Here is a 17,384-nt window from a genome sequence, read left to right on the forward strand (position 1 = left end):
ATATATATATATACACACACACACGTATGTATATATATATATATATATATATACACACACCAGTGTGTATATATATGTGTATATATATATATATATATATATATATATTTCTCCCCCCTTTCTCCCTATCTCTTACCTTATCTTCTGTCTTCTTTCTTCCATCCAGTTGTGGGAGCCCGAGGTCTGGCACTTCAGACCTCGGCTTCCCTGCTCTCTAATCACTAGGCGCCGGGACATGACATCATCCCTGCGCTCGGCATCAATAGCCGGCGCCTAGTGATTAGAGAGCAGGGAAGCCGAGGTCTGAAGTGCCAGACCTCGGGCTTCCCTGCTCCCTCATCACTACGCGCCGGCAATTGATGCCGGGCGCCGGGACATGACGGCATCCCTGCGCTCGGCATCAATAGCCGGCGCCTAGTGATTAGAGAGCAGGGAAGCCGAGGTCTGAAGTGCCAGACCTCGGGAAGCCCGAGGTCTGGCACTTCAGACCTCGGCTTCCCTGCTCCCTCATCACTACGCGCCGGCAATTAAAGCCGGGCGCCGGGACATGACGGCATCCCTGCGCTCGGCCTCAATAGCCGGCGCGTAGTGATTAGAGAGATTGGTGGCTTCGTGGGAACCTCCGGCTTGGTAAGTACCCGGCGTATAAGACGACCCCCCACTTTTAAGAAGATTTTTTGGGGTTAAAAAGTCGTCTTATACGCCGGAATATACGGTATATCTCTGTTACATACACACCTACCAACATCAAATAGTCAAAGAGAAACACTTTAATTTTAGTATAAAGGGTTGGCAGAGCAGACATTTCAAAACACATTTTATGTTACCATTCACGCTTTTGTGCTTTTTGGATGGTGGAACACTCATACCCAAAAACTCCCCAGTGTTGTTGACCTGGAAATTCCCTTCTTTTTTGCACATAGGTATGGGTTTGCTCGTTTAGACTATGTGGGAAGAAGATGGGGTGCAGATAGGAAGTGGGCAGAAACTGAGAAGGAAGTGGAATTAAGTGTTACTTCCATGCCTTGTGATTGAAAGAAATTATCCAAATTCATTGGGAAGGTGCCCTTCAGCAAGAGACTCTGGATCAAATCTGGCAGGTTCCCAGGTATGGGAAGGTTCCTACCGAGCAAACATTCGGAGCTTCTAAAAAAAGTCATGTACATCGAGGAGGAAAGAAGTGCAGGAGGAATTGCGTTCCATTTTGTTTCTGACAGTTATGTGTCTCTGACGACCATCCATTTGATAACTATGATATCCATATATTCAGTTACACAGATATTCAGATAAATGTAGACTTAAACAGTTGATTGATGGCTGAATTCATTTCTGCGCCGAGTGGTTAAATATATATTAATGACATAATAAGGTATCTATGTATTATATTTTTGCAGTCATACCTCTTCTCCCATTTTATCCATGGTCCTCCACAGGTTATTGTAATCCAAATAGACAATAGGGTTCCACATTGGAGGGAAGGGACCTTTGAAGGCATATGATTTACCCTACAACACACAAAGTGAAATTAGTGAAAACGTTTCATGTTATTTAGTTCCCACATAGGACTATAAATCTAAAAACTGGTTATGGCCTTTTATAAATCTTCACCCAAGTACAAAACACATGAGACAGTATTTATACTTATCACTTCTGAAGCAGGTTCTCAACTGTTGAACATTCAGAAGGAACATTGAATGGGTTGCTATGATGAGTATTTATTTCAAATAAATATTCCTCAATGCTGTTTTAGCAGTTCAGCAGAGGAGATACTTATAGCCCTAGATTGCACCAGGTTGAATAAGGATCAACTCTTCTCCACTTGAGAACTATACAGCATCTATTAAATACTGTATATATATGTATACCTTAGGCAATGGTGGTTGTACCACAATACATTGCACTACATGCACTATTTCTTGCCAGTCTTAATTAAATCATACTTGTCAGGTGATGGAAAATGCTAGTGGCCCAAGTCAAGTAAACTCAATTTGACATAGCCTTAACGAATTACTAGTTAAAATTGTGAACATAGTATTTTGCAGATTTAGAGTCGAGTCAATTACTAGTTACTAGTACTTTGAATTTCCATGAGATGAGTCGGTCCAGGACATCATGAACATCAATACTAGTAAACATGAAAGCCAACTTGGCTGACAACTGTCAGACATGCATGACGGAAGTGAATTCAAACTTGCATGACCTTCAGACTCAACAACCAACCTGACAGCACTCAATATGGCAGCTCATAAACTGCTGAACATATATCACCTACCACATTCTCAATAATACTACTTAATGGTAATTTGATTTACACAAGCACTTGCACTTTACAAGAAATCTACACTGGAATATTAAAGCAACAACCTTTTGGAACTCAGCGGAACCTGAAGTTCAGCAAAGCTGCACCAGGAACTCCACCCAGACACCACCACTTCAGGACAATTAACCAGATGTGCTTGATATTCTCCATCTAAACGTGAGTGCATTACTTCACCGCATACATATTGGTTTTAAAGATATTACCCTATTGGATTTTTCTTTTCTTCCATGCACGCGAGGTTAAGGAACCAGTAAACATACCGAAGGGTGGTTTGATACACGCGCTAAAGATTGATGTACATTGTGAGTGCAACTGTTGAAGCATTGTGCTAAAATTCCAGAACATTTTTTACTGTATCACACTATTTGTTTTTTTCTTTTTCTATTTATTTTATTTTTTATGAGTGATTCGCGATCGTGTGTTTTGAAGCGCCCCTAGACAGAAGTCAATTTTTGTATTCCTTTCAACATTCCGTGGAGAGTGTTTATACGGTTGCAGCTATAAACCCGATCAAAGAAAAGGAAAGTATTTTTTATTCTTGCTTTTTGACACTTGGTTTCACCCTTTTTCACGTTCTAATATTTGTTTTTGCCTGCAACGTAATATGAATTTCTATGCTTTGTAAAGAAAAGGTCATAATAAAAAGGTAATTATAGAAGTTATTCCTGCCATTCACCGCATTTCAGTATTTCAATCTGAAGAAGAGATCAAAGGAATCCCAGAAGCCTCTTGACTTCAGCAAAGGACTCCAGTTTCCCTATCTCAATCTTATCTGATATTCACCAAAAAACATTTACTACTAATAACCTAACTTATTTCTAATACTCCTGGACTATTACCATATGATGACTGTTAATACCGCTACAAAATTACTACAGATTATTATTATTGATAATTTGGATATTACCAAAAAAATATGGTTTCTTGTTTGTTCTTGAGCTTGGCATAGCATACTTTTGTGGTCTATTTGCTCCAGTCTGTCACTAGGTGGAGCCAAATACAAATGCATTTTCCATGGTTTCATTTTTGTAAAACCATAGGCCTAGTTATACCACAGCCAACATTTTTGTAGTAATATTAAGTGTTTTTCATCCAAATCTATTAGTGTGTATAACAAGAACGCTGACCAGACAACAAATTGTAAGCCGGGGTCTTCTTTATTTTATACTGGTTTGTGTCATACCCTTTCAACAGGGCCGGCTTTACAATGGAGCCGAGAGGGGCAATTGCCCCAGGCGGCACTTTTGAAGAGGCGGCCCTTTGCCGCCCCAAGCGTTTTTTTGGTTTTTTTAAGCGGAGGAGCGAGAGGGGCGTCTAGTGGTTTTCGCTTACCCGCTCGGAGCCCCTCTCTCTCCACTGCGAGCCCTCTAGCTCGGTCTCGGTGCCGGCTTGTAATGCCGAGCGCCGGAAGTGACGTCAATTTCCGGCGCTCAGCATTACAAGCCGGCACCGTGGCAGAGCAGGGAGACTCGCCGCAGGCCTGTTTAAAGTAAAGGTAAGTACAAAGAGGGGGGGGATAGGGTAGATAATTATTTGCTTGCTTTTGCTTCCTGGTCAATATTTGACAGGTTGTGTCTTGTGGTGTGGCTGTGGTATGGTCATGTGTGTGGCTACTGGGATGGTGTTAACAGTGACAGCTTAAATGCCTGATTTAGTAAAGTGCAATAAGAGGTTTGAGAGGAGAGACAAGAAACAAAAGACAAATGAGAGGTGAGACAAGAGAGAAAAACAAGAAGAGACAATAGAGGTGAGAAAAAGAAAGAGAGGTGAGACAATAGAGAAAGCAGAAAGAAATAGAGAGAGGAGAGGAAGGTAATAAAGAAGAAAATAAAATTACAGGGTCAAGAAAAGCATAAAGAGCAAAGAGAGAGAAGAGTGAAGAAAGAGAAAGCAAAGGAGGGATAAAACAGAAGAGCAAAACATAGAAGAGGGAGGACTGGGAGAAAAATGGGGAAAGGGAGAAAAGAGGAGGAGTGAGAGATAAGTTTAGAGAAAAAAAGATGGAAAATTGAGAATTGAGAAAGGAGATGAGATAAGGGCAAAATGATAGAAGAGAAGAAAGAAAGAAAAACACTTAAACTAGCTGAGAGTGTTGATACTTGGAACCCGGCACATGCATCAGTAAAATAAAAAATATAACTACAAGAGTCAAAAAAAAACAAAAAAAAATACCTGCACGATAGAAATATGGCCAACACAGTTATATTTTAAAGGTCGGTATACATAAAGACATAACAGGTTTTTTTTTTATTGAAAATAAAAAAGACTTCATTCCTTGATTAAATGTAAGGTATGTGGTCAGCACCATTTCATAGTTACCTGAAAAGAGCATGCATAACAGAGTTTTGGCCCAGAATTTTTGTTACCCTAATTACGCCACCTCTTTCTGTGAAGTATAAATCTGAACCTATTTAAAGCCAGATTTATCCAGTGTTTATGTAAAATTGACAAAAACTATTTTGCTGCAATAAAGAGTGACCAAATTTACCAAGAGAGGTGGTGCAGAATTTCCTTTCTATGATTCTCTGAAATTTGCTAGGTCCTAGTATTCACAGATGATAGAAATACAATATACAAAAAAATTAATATGCACTAAGAGGTTGTCTCCATAGAAATAGAAAAGGCTTCTTAAATGTTTCTGTGTTGTTGTTGTTATGTGAAATGTTAAAAGGGGAGACCAACCAACGCTCCTTTGCTTGACATACAGGAGAAAGCAATATTTTATCTAAGTAAAACAGCACCATTAACATGGCCCAGCCACCCACCCTTACCTTCTCCAATACATCCAACCATCCCAAATAGGAAAAAACTAAACACTTGTATAAGCAATTATTTAGTTTAGAAATCACAATAAAATTGCATATAAAGACACCCACAGAACACAGAAGATAAATAATCCAAAATGTACTAAATATCCTCTGGGACGTTTTTATTAGGAGCATTTATACACTAAATGCCAATTAATATAAGCCGATTCGTTTGTAGTCAGTGTAATTCAAATATTACCGTAATTGAATATAGAAGCAGCTGAAATAGAATACAGTTTTGTGTGACAGATTTATATAATTTTCATTGCGTGGAGGTTTAACATACTTTCCTTGGGGAAGAACTAGGATATTGTACTAGTAAAATGTAATACATAATAACATTTTATGTGTCCATTTCTGGGAACTCTCATAGAACAGAAAAATATTTTGTGTGTAATATAGGTCAGTGTTAGGCTAATTTTGTGGTTTGTTTCTTGTACACTCAACCAAACATCCCATGCTCTCTTATATTATATATTGTTGACTGGTTTAATGCAGATTCTATACATTTATTTTCCCATTCACCTTTATGAGGCAGAAAGTCAGCATGTGTTAAAAACTGTATAATTTGGATTTACAATATTTATCTACTATGTTCTTATAGACACATAAAATAATCACTCAACAATTATTTTTAGGAAACACTTTGTGCACAGGGTCTTAAATGTGCGTTATGGGTGTCTTTACAGAATGACATGCATTTGAAACCCACCTTATGTGTATACTATGATACTAGCTATCTTAACTTCCTGTTGTGTATGATTATTCCTCACTATGACATCATTACTCCCTCTATTATGAAATTGACTATTTTTGTTGAACAGTTCAGGCAGTCTTTGTAACGCCAAAGCCTTTGGGGTTTGGAATATGTAAATCATTTAAGGGCAGAAAATTGATCTTGACGGCGATCTTGAGACAGATCTCAGCTTCTCTGGAGTTAAATTGTATCATTAAAATGGAATATATATATATAAAAAAACATTTTGAAAAAAACAATACACAGGCTATAGAAAGTTTTGTTAAAATAATTTAGTTTAGGCTTTCTGGCAGATTCTTGACTGGATTGAGATGGAAAAATTCCTTTTAAAATATAATTCCTACCTTAACATGATGAATGAGACGCTGGGCTTCATTTACTTTGTAGGTTTCCACTGCAAATTCTTTAGCAATTCGAAGAATTCTGTTCTGAGTTGGACCCACATATGCTCCCCCAAGGTCAACATATTTTACTTTGTCATTCTGGTAATAAAGCAAAACATTTTTCATTTAAAGTAAACTATCTGATACATTGTATAAACCGTATTTCTTTTCTTGATAACAAAAATGAAGTGTTATTCATGAAACATGCATAAACCCTTTCTATTAAATTACATTTATTGATATAGCGCCAGCAGATTCCGTAGTGCTTTACATTAATCATTTCACTAAAATGCATTTGCTAGGCTCCCATGTAGCAAAAATGGAACATATTGAAACGAGAACCCAAATATTTAGCATAAGGTGTAAAAAAAAAATACAATCAGGTGTAAAAAATGTAATACAATGTCTTAAACAGCATTTGGCAGACAATATGTGGATTGGGCTCTATTTAGCTCTGTCCTACATACATTCACCAAAGAGACTACATGAAAAACACTGTGATGGCCACCAAGTCAAACTGGTCTTCTCCAACATTATCTCTTCTATGTCTGACCACCAGATGCTACCTCAATTAAATTCTGTATTATAAAAACAAAGCCCTCATCCTGTAGGGTGTCACTCCTCCCTCCTGTTTCACCTCAGCAAATCTATCAGCAAATCAGCAAAAAATACTATGATACAGCTGGAGAAAATCCTGTTTACCTGAGGACTTCATACACCACAAATGCTCCATTTTTATACCTCTGCTCTCCTCTTCACCACAAACACTTTATTTCAATTGTTTCCCTCTTCATGTGAATAGAGGGGGAGGTTGTCAGGTAACTAATAACTGTACAGAAAAGAAAGTGGAGCAGTCTGTATAATGAGTATAATGCTACTAAAAAGTAATACATATTAACTAATAAATCAGTAAAAAAAGAGATGGTATTGGCTATAATGCAAAAGGAATGCTTGTCTAAGCTATATACTGTAGACTATTGTTGTAAACAGCAATGGGAAACAATCCAGTGTGAAAACACCTAAACAATCCCACCTAAAATGCATATTACAGCAAGAACCATCTCTATGTTTTACTGATTTATTAGTATTTATCTATCTATGAGAACATTTTACAGCATGGCTGCCAATTCTGTGTCAGGTAAGTGTTTTTGTACTCACGAAGTACTTTAACCCCTCAATGACAAAGCCCGTACATGTACGTGCTCAAAATGCATTGTTTTCAATGGGTTTAGGGACCGCCCATTGTCCTTAAGGGGTTAATATGCATTCTTCTATAATGGGAGTGTCAGGGGCAATAGACTGTCCTATTTTAGTTTCTAAGATGTTTACTATTTGGATTTTTTGTGCGTCATTTTTGCACTATATATATTGTAATACAGTGCATACTTGGCCATGCATTTAGCTTAATTTGTCTTGAAAAGAAAAAAGAAATAGGTTACTTTAGTTAAAGTGTAAACTGTTTCTAAGGTTGTAACCCAAATTGTAAATAAAACAAAAATACGAAAATTGTCCAGACCCCTCATGGGGAAATATGTGTCCTAACCCCTGACACTCAAAGGGTTTTTGGCGATATTACAAAATGTATTGTAATTTAAATTATTAAATGTTATCCATGTTTCATTATCTCACCTTAACAGTGAACGTTCTTCCTCCAACTCTGTCTCTTGCCTCTAGAACCACAACACTTAGTCCTGATTCCACCAGAAGTTTCGCAGCCGAGAGACCTAAACAAGAAATAATAATTTGTATGCACTCAGTCAGTCTGTTATGAGCAGATAATTCTAGCAAATATTACAGGAATTTGCAGGCCATAATAGAGATGTGCTACCAAAAATGAAATAAATACAGTGAATGATAAAACCTGAAGTTGGCTGTAAACTTCTTATCATAGGGAACCGAAAACATCAATTAAAATTGTTACCTAGGCCTCATAAATGCAGAAACTAGTTTAGCTAGCTAAGGTACATTCATAACCTTGACACAGACTCTACAGCTGAATTGCTGCTTCCCCAGCTCTCTGGGTCAATTTCTTCTTTCTCTGAGCAAGGGAATGGCCTACGAACATGTCAATTTCAGATGAAATGCGTTAAGTGAATACTGGTGTTTTTTGGTGTCCTGTTACTAAGTGTATATTTGCTGCATATATAATAATAATTACCGTATTTGCTTGATTATAAGACAAGGTTTTTTTCAGAGCAAATGCTCTAAGAAATACCCCTCGTCTTATAATAGAGGTCTTCTTATAATAAGACCTCAATTACAGGTCTGACTATGAGACTAAGATCCAGATCCCCCACAGCGCTCCAGGGGACCCGGATCCTCCTGTCTGGTAACCTCTGCTGCTGCCGGCACTTCCACATTTTGATAATTGCTTATACCAAACTCGCTTGGGCAGGCTGGGAACCTGCGCCCTGACTAAAACTGTGAACTGCAGTTGAAGCAACGTCTGTGGATTTTCTTGTTTCTGAAGCACATCCACTCTCCCACTCTGCCCATTTCCCATCCTACTCCTAGCCCATCTAAGCCTCTTGCATGGTTAGACCACCCCATGCACAGCCACCCTCACCCCCTGGTAAAGCCACTCTTTCAAAAAGAGGGAGAGGTTCAGGGAGCATACCCTATGATGTTTCCAGATAAAAATAATATAATATTTTTAGACAGTGGCATACTTGTCAAATGTACTAATGGCTAATCACACCAACACTCCTGACTAATGAAAACTAATGGAGGAAAGGGTTTCTATGGACAAGCAGGTCTGCTTTTGTATTGCCATACATAGTCAGCTTAGTGTGTCTTGTTTTGGCAAAGAAAGTCACCAAAAATATCTGACAACAATAGCACCCTCCAGTTTCTAGGAACAGAACAAAGTAATCTTAAACTTTCTTTGATACTAAACTATATTGATAAAATGCAGTATATATATTGATATATTATATATTGATAAGATATATTTAGGGTGACCACATGTCCCGGATTGACCGGGACAGTCCCGTAATGGGACTTTAAGTCCCGGGCAGCCTGGAATTAAAACACAGTTTTTTGTTTAGTTTTCTACAAATTTTTGTAATAAATAGTGAGAATGAGTGAGAGGATGGATGAATTAGTGTATGGATGAACTGTGTGAGAATGAAATAATTAGTGTGTGGATGAATTGTTTGAATGAATGAGAGAATTAATTAATGTGTGGATGAATTGTCTGAATGAGTGAGAGAATTAATGAATTTGTGAGAATGCATTAGTGAATATGAGAGAATAAATGATTGTGTGAATGAATTATGTGAATGAAAGTGTTAATTAGTGAGTGACTGTAAAAGTGTTTGTGTGTATCATAGATGTATAATTGATTTGTGCAAAGGCAAACATGGCACAAGCAGGGTGTTTGAGCCTTGGGGACCATGATGGCCCAGGCAGGATGTTTATGGGACAAAGATGGCATAGGACGGGCTGTTAGGGGACAAAGTTGACTCATGCTGGGCTTTTTGGGGACAAAGATGGCAAGTCCTATGTGTGTTATCTGGGTGCTGGTCAGGTTCTATGTGGGCAGTATGGACGCCAGGGCTGTATTGGCTGTAATTTAAGGGGGGTTTATCTATATCTTTAATTATTTTTAATGTGAATTCCAATTGATCTATAGCTGCAAAGCTGGATTTGTGTGTTATTCTGTTGATCCATATCTGCTATGCTGTTTCCTTGTGTTTATTTGATCTATACCCTCAGTGCTGAGTTTACATGTGGTTTCCAGTTGATCTATACCTGCAAGTCTGGGCTTGTGTGTTCTGTTGAGCTATACCTGCAATGCTATGTTTCCATACATTATTGTATACCTGCAAATACAGGATTCGTATGTCTGATTATATGCCTTTAGTGCTGAGTTCACATGTGAATTTCAATTGATCTATACCTGCAAAGCTGGGTTTCTGTGTTAATGTGTTGGTTTATACCTGCAAGGTTTGTATGTCTTATTCAGTTGATTTATACATTCAAGTGCTGTTTTATGTGTTGTTTATTTGATCTATACCTATTTTTTGTTGCTGGAGTGAGTGATTGCATGCTATGGAGCGTGGAGCTGGGCCCAAGGAAATGTATTGGCAGCAGGGTCTAATATTTATATATATATATTGACAGCAATGGCTAATATTAATATATGTAGGCAGCAGGATCTAATATTTATATATATATTGGCAGCAGGGGCAAATATTAATATGTATCTGTAGCAGGGGCTAATATTAAAGAAACTGCCACTGCTGTTATTTTGAAATCATATTTCAATCATAGTCAAAGAGATAAGTACATATTATGTAGTAAAAAATCCATGTCTAACGCATATATACATATATCTATATCTATATATATATATATATATATATATATATATATACACCTGTATTATATATATATATATATATATATATATACTCCTGTATGTGTGATCACCTTAGATATATTAAGTAATAAAATATTTCTCAAGGGCTAAATAAAGATAGACCTTGTGTTGTTTGAATAAGTAAACACCTCTTGCAAAACCATTAACCACTATTGTGACCAACGACGTACCTGGTACATAATGTATTAAGAAACAGTCCTGCAGGGTCACAGCTATATCTGATGGCTTCATGAATATACAACAGATTTATATATATATAATAAAAAGAAAAAATAATTTAAAAAAAGCAATCTGTATACAACCTTGTGATAAAAGTTAAAGTTAGCTACTGCCTAGTTTGCTTTTTATGACACTGCCTAAATCAAATATTGATATCTCACAGTCAAAGGTTTAATGGTGACTGTCTGGAGCAATTTCCTGTCTTGCTCAATGTAATTTTAGCCTTTATAGTGAGCGATTAACATGTAATAATTACCTGGCATACTTGTTAATATAAGTGCAGATTTATAATAATTTACTTGATACAATGACCTTTACAAACCATTTTAGTTTTCCTTTTACCATGTATTGACTGAAAAATTGCAATTCAAGCAGAACTGTAGAAACAGCAAGAGAGTCTATACACGCTTGTACATTATACAGAAAAACCAAACACTATTTATTGTACAGCGAATATTGCTCCCTGGGGTGGAAGATGGAAGATTCCTACTTATATTCACTATGTTATAGTACTGTAATGAAGCTGCCATTTAAGCTTGCTTTAGTTGTCATCTTTTTAGTTGAGAAAATTCAACGTTCTGGCTTGGAATTTAATATTATGGGTTCCATTCAACTCATCCTGCAGCCAAATTATGCCTGGGTGCTGCTTGTAGGTATATTTCTAGTTGCAAATACCACTGGTCGTCCAGGCTTTATACAAAGGTTATATGTATAAACTAGGTATTAGGGTAAACATATTGGGTATGAGGGTTTATATATATATACTGAATTATACTATATACAGTATGTAATAAAGAAAACTGATTGAACTAGAGGTAGCCTGTGTTTTGGAGGATTTATACTAATGTGTTGCATGTTTGATGTGATCCAGGTATGCAGGTTTTTTATTGTTTTTTTATTCTGTAATATTCACTCTTTTGTGTGTTTTCTCTTTTGCTTTCTAGCTTTGCATTCAGTAATGGTCATTTTTCTTAATCAATATAATAGTCATTGATGCTACCAAAGGACAGATTTAATGGGGTTGTCTAAAAGCATTATTCAATTAAATTCAAGTCAGTATTTGCCCCTAGCACAAACTGCTATGCTTGCCATTAGTCAGATATAAAAAAGTAGCTTGCCCTCAAGAGCCAATAAAGGAAATACAAGGAAACGTAATTTAATAAAGAGACAATCAAATAGTGATCTAGTTATTTAATTATTTATTTGTTCCAATTCTTATATGTTAGAAGGCGTGGCACATATTAGAAAGCACTTCTTGTATTTTCCATATAAGTATGGATATCCTGATTAACATTTTGTATTATATGGTACTCAGTGGGTTAATATTTGTCCTAGATATGTGTTAGAGTGTGTGTATGCTAGTAAATGTTGTTAGCGTAAAGGTGTGTATTGTTATTTGGTGTTAGCATGAGTGTGTATGTCTGTGTCAGTGTATGGTGTTAGCATGAGTGTGTGCGCCAGAGTATGGTGCTAGAGTATCAGATGCAAGCCTAGGTTTAGTGGTGCAAGGGATTTAGTTTGCACATCTGGAGTTCCTCCTTTTCTGGGGAGTGGCTTCATTTAAGGTCAGGACTAGCCATGCTTAGGATGGAACAAGGTGTGTGGGGGGGTTGGCGCTTTTCTGCATTTAATGTGAAAAAAATGGGCAGAGAATGAGCATGGTCTCATGCTACTCCCCTGCTCGAACAAAGAAACTGACTGACACCCAAGGATGCAGAGCTTTTCAGGATCAAACCCGGAGAATTCCCAGATATGAATATAACCACCTGACACATTTTAATATAAAGCACTGTCCATATTTAATTTCTGATGGGCTGTCATGTCGCCATGCCTCTAATGGTTGTTTAGTAGCACAAGTAAGCTGGATTCAGCCATAAGCTTTTTTGTCTGGGTGCCAGATTCCTTACACTAAGAAGGGAAGGAAGAGAAAGTGTGTTATAAAGGAATCCTTGAGTATTTAAAAGTAATGACACTACAAAATACAGAATAAAAGTGGATCTATCTGGCAGAAAAAATAGCAAGACTGGAGTAAGGATTATCATCACTATACAGTATATTAAATAGTTACTACTATGTACAATATATTTAAGATGAAAGAACAAATATGGATATTTAGCACATTGATTACATAGCGATGGTCTTCACCCAAATCTTTTTTATCGTTACTTCTTTGTAAAGGAGCCATAACATTGGCTGTGTTTTGATTACTACATTTGTTTATTTCAATATATTTCAGAATTTGCAAGGTTATTATCCAGTGTTTTTCAAAGCTTTTGAGGATATAATCAAGATGTCATCTCATTTTGAGCTCTTTCTGTGATCATATTACGAATACTTATCTGTAAAAGATTACAAGGTAAAAAAATAGGAAATTAAACTGACGATAATGATCAGAAGCTAATGTATATTTTGTTAGATGACATGCATTCAAAATGCTTTTGAAACAGACTCAAACAGGGACATAAAGCATTTTAAACCTTAGGTGCAGTCCCTAAGGGTAAGCCAGATGAGCCTGCATCTTAAGTAATCTTGTTACTGAAGAAATTTGCCAAATAAGGGTCCTTGAGCAATCACATACATTGTAGTGATGGGAAGTTCGGATCATTAAAGTGAATCGGATCATTTCGATTCGTTCACTGAAATGATCCGATTCATGATCCGGATCTTCGGATCACTCAGTGTGTCTGCACGGAGTTACTGTTTTCCAGTAACTCCGTGCAGGCACACTAACGATTGGCCCCGCCCCTTTTATTATGAATCCTCCCCCCTGCCTCCAGTGATGTCAATGAAGGCAGAGAGTCGTTCAAAGATTCGGATCTTACAGGGATCCGAATCTTACAGTGATCCGGATCACTGTAAGATCCGGATCATTGTAAGATCCGGATCATTGTAAGATCCGGATCATTGTAAGATCCGGATCTTTGAACGACTCTCTGCCTTCATTGGCATTCTAATCATTAAGAGAATATTACCATACTGTTATAAATAATACATTAATAATCACTGCCCCCAGGATTTACATTCCCCTTTACCTGCAACTGCACCTTAAGCTAACTTTATTAAATTAATTAAATTAACCCTCACCATTAAATTAACCCTAAACACCCCATCAACCATGACTGCCCTAAAATTAACCCTTAACACACCATCAACCATGACTGCCCCTAAAATTAACCCTTAACACCCCATTAAGCATAACTGCCCCAAATTAACCCTGAACACCCCATTAAGCATAACTGCCCCTAAATTAACCCTAAACACCCCGTTAAGCATAACTGCCCCCAAATTAACCCTAAACACCCCATTAAGCATAACTGCCCCCAAATTAACCCTAAACACCCCATTAAGCATAACTGCCCCCAAATTAACACTAAAGACCCCATTAAGCATAACTGCCCCTAAATTATCCTTAAACACCCCATTAAGCATAACTGCCCCCAAATTAACACTAAAGACCCCATCAACCATACCAATTTATTAGGTAATTTATATGGAGTACATGCAATTAATTTAGGGGTAGTTATGGTTAATGGAGTATTTAGGGTTAATTTCAGGGGCCGTTATGGTTAATGGGGTCTTTAGGGTTAATTTCAGGGGCCGTTATGGTTAATGGGATCTTTACGGTTAATTTCAGGGGCAGTTATGGTTGATGGGGTATAAGGGTTAATTTTATGCTGATGACTGAGGGTTAATTTAATTAATTTAATAAAGTTAACTGTAGGTGCAGTTATAGGTAAAGGGGGGCAAACTCAGGGGAATCTAAATCCAGTGTGAACATTATTAATGTATTTATTTATAAAAGTATGGTATCAGTGATATTCTCTGAATGATTCGAATCTCTGTAAGATTCGGATCCTTGTAAGATCCGGATCCCTGTAAGATTCGAATCATTCGACTCTTCGGTTCATTCGACTCTTCGGTTCATTCGACTCTTCGGTTCATTCGACTCTTCGGTTCATTCGACTCTTCGGTTCATTCGACTCTTCGGATCATTCGACTCTTTGAACGACTCTCTGACTCTATGAGTCATCGTTCCTATGAGAATTAATGAGCTGTAACCTGACCCCAGAGTGCTCTGCAGATGACTCACAGCTCTAGGATCAGGTTACAGCTGCATGATGATTCACAGACTGAACCGCTACAAACGAATCGTTCAGTCTAGTGAACCGACTCATCCGGATCACTAAAAAGAACCGGATCAAATGAACGATTCGTTCATGATCCGGACATCACTAATACATTGGAGTGGTTGCTAATGGCTGCTGCCTGGGTCTTGGAGAAGCTAGCAGCAGGTATCATGCTGCCGACTGTGGCTGCAATTAGCCAATATTGGGGACAGTAGCAATGTTATATTACATCATCCGTCCTCTAGGGGTTAAAAATATAACAATCCTAAGATTTAAACAGACACTGTATTTGCTTGATTATAAGACAGGTTTTCTTCAGACCAAATGCTCTGAAAAATAACCATCGTCTTATATTCAAGGTCATCTTATAATCAGACCTCAAATAGACCTCCGCAGCGCTGCAGGAGACCTGGATCCTGCTATTTGGTAGCCGGTGGACGTCTGTGCGATGTGCGCAGACAACCCCTGCTGCTGCCAGCACTTCCTCTGGGGCTTCTATGACGGAGCGCCGGCATCACATAACCTTTCTGGTGCTCAGTCATAGAAGCCCCACTGCCCTACTACACACCAAGGAATCTGAAGCACGGGGCACTAGGGAAGTCTAGGGAAGCACTGGTAAGTGCAGGAGGCAGAGTAGGATATAGGGGGTTAAAAAGAATATCAGGTAGGCAGAGCGGCATATAGGGGTGTATAAGACATATCTGGGAGGCAGAGTGGCATATATATGGCATAAGGCATATCTGGGGGCAGGTTGGCAAATAAATGGTAATAAAAACAAAAAATGTTTTTGCAATCATTTATTAAATATAAAAAAATAGTTTACATGTGAATTAATATTTACTAGTAAAACTTTTTTATAGGGTAGTCGTATATTCAGGCTTTTCATTTTTTTTCCTAAATTAATATTAAAATTTGGGGGGGGTCGTCTTATAATAGAGCAAATAATTATATTGGTATACAAAGAAAACATTTTTTTCGCCATATACAATATTCATCTGTAATAATAATAAAAGTCACACTCTAAGAAGATGTTTTTGATAAACACACCATAAGACACAAGAGCAGACACCATAAATCTTGGTCACTGAATTCTATCCAGATTTTGTATTCTCTGTAAATGTTTACCTCCTGCTGCTGCAAGTCTTTGGCACAGAATTATTTTTGAGCAGGTTCCACTTAGAGATGTGTGCCACGGACATTACATTTAGTAAACATGTTTAAGTCTTGTTTTGACCTTTATTCATAAAATAGCATAAATATTTTTACAAATCAGATATTTCTATCTGATTTAGCTGGCGTGGGCTTGAACCGAACATCTGCCTTGGTTGGACTATTTCTGAATGTTTCTGTTGAGTGTCTCATTCCCCTTCAACCTCATCAATTGATTGTAAGTGTGTGCAATGTGTGTTCATATTATTGTTAATTATCATATTGTTATTTTTTTTGTAGGTGTCCTTTTACTGGAAATCTGTCTATTTCTGGTATTGGAGAAGGAAAATGTAAATAGCTGTATTGGTCCAAGGGAGGATGGAGTTTTGTTTATGCAAGAGAAGAACACTGGGGTCCCCACTGGAGACAAATCACAAGGATTGAAAAAGGCTTCTCTTACATACTCCAAGCTAAGTATCAGAGAGCCTTGGTTGCACTTATGAACCTCTTCCTGAAAGCAACCGCCTCTCCTCCTCCCTTTGCATAAATGTACTGGTGTGGAAAACAAGGTACGATAGCATGAAAAACTAGAGCGTCTCAATCCAAAAATCTAGAAATTTTAAAAACACAATAAAAATCACAACAATAACTGTGTATGTCATTCTTGCTTTCCAACCAGAAATATTTTGCATTTTGGTAACATAAGGTGGTTAAAACAGGAATCGATAAATCTTGAGACCATGAGAAGTCTTGCATATAAACCATTATAAAGAAACGTTTGAGAATTATTCTCCTTTTTAGTGCAATGTATTTCCAGCATATAATTCTGATTGTGATCTACAACAGACAGAGCAATAACGACTGACTCATACAAACTTTCATCACCAGTGCGTTTTTTGATGTGATTTATATTGCTGTAAATTTGGATGGATTGCTGCTTTTAAATGACCCTCATAAGCATTAGTTCAAATAAGAAATACATATCTCTTGTTAGAAGCCTGGGGCTGAGTGGAGACACAGGCTTAGATCATCTTTCAGAGACGTCGTTGCTTCAGGTACTCAGAGGTTGCTACGGCAACATTAAACCAAAATCTATCCACTTGTAGACCCTGACAGCAATCTGTCTGCAGCTGCGTAATCCATTCTGCTTTAGATATAATAAGCTGCAAGCAAACTTTCAAGTGCATAAAAAAGACTTGGTTCTTAGCATCTGGAAATCAAAGGATTTTTTTTTTATT

The 17,384-nt window shown here is 37.5% G+C and overlaps 2 protein-coding genes across 2 annotated transcripts in view; one reads left to right on the top strand and one right to left on the bottom strand.

Annotated features, from left to right (window-relative positions):
* The window catches only part of LOC128475015 (amine oxidase [flavin-containing]-like), a 275,083-nt gene that overhangs the window by 94,338 nt on the left and 163,361 nt on the right, over positions 1 to 17,384 (top strand). The gene's annotated exons all lie outside the window — the stretch shown is intronic.
* The window catches only part of LOC128475017 (amine oxidase [flavin-containing]-like), a 37,338-nt gene that overhangs the window by 14,768 nt on the left and 5,186 nt on the right, over positions 1 to 17,384 (bottom strand). Inside the window, exons 2-4 of the mRNA XM_053457467.1 lie at positions 7,897 to 7,991; positions 6,229 to 6,366; positions 1,401 to 1,505 (exon numbers count right to left, since the gene is read on the bottom strand). Coding sequence (XP_053313442.1) covers positions 1,401 to 1,505; positions 6,229 to 6,366; positions 7,897 to 7,991 — 338 coding nt within the window. The remainder of the gene's footprint in view (positions 1 to 1,400; positions 1,506 to 6,228; positions 6,367 to 7,896; positions 7,992 to 17,384) is intronic.

Source organism: Spea bombifrons, chromosome 2, assembly GCF_027358695.1.
Source record: "Spea bombifrons isolate aSpeBom1 chromosome 2, aSpeBom1.2.pri, whole genome shotgun sequence".
Classification (NCBI taxonomy): domain Eukaryota; kingdom Metazoa; phylum Chordata; class Amphibia; order Anura; family Pelobatidae; genus Spea; species Spea bombifrons.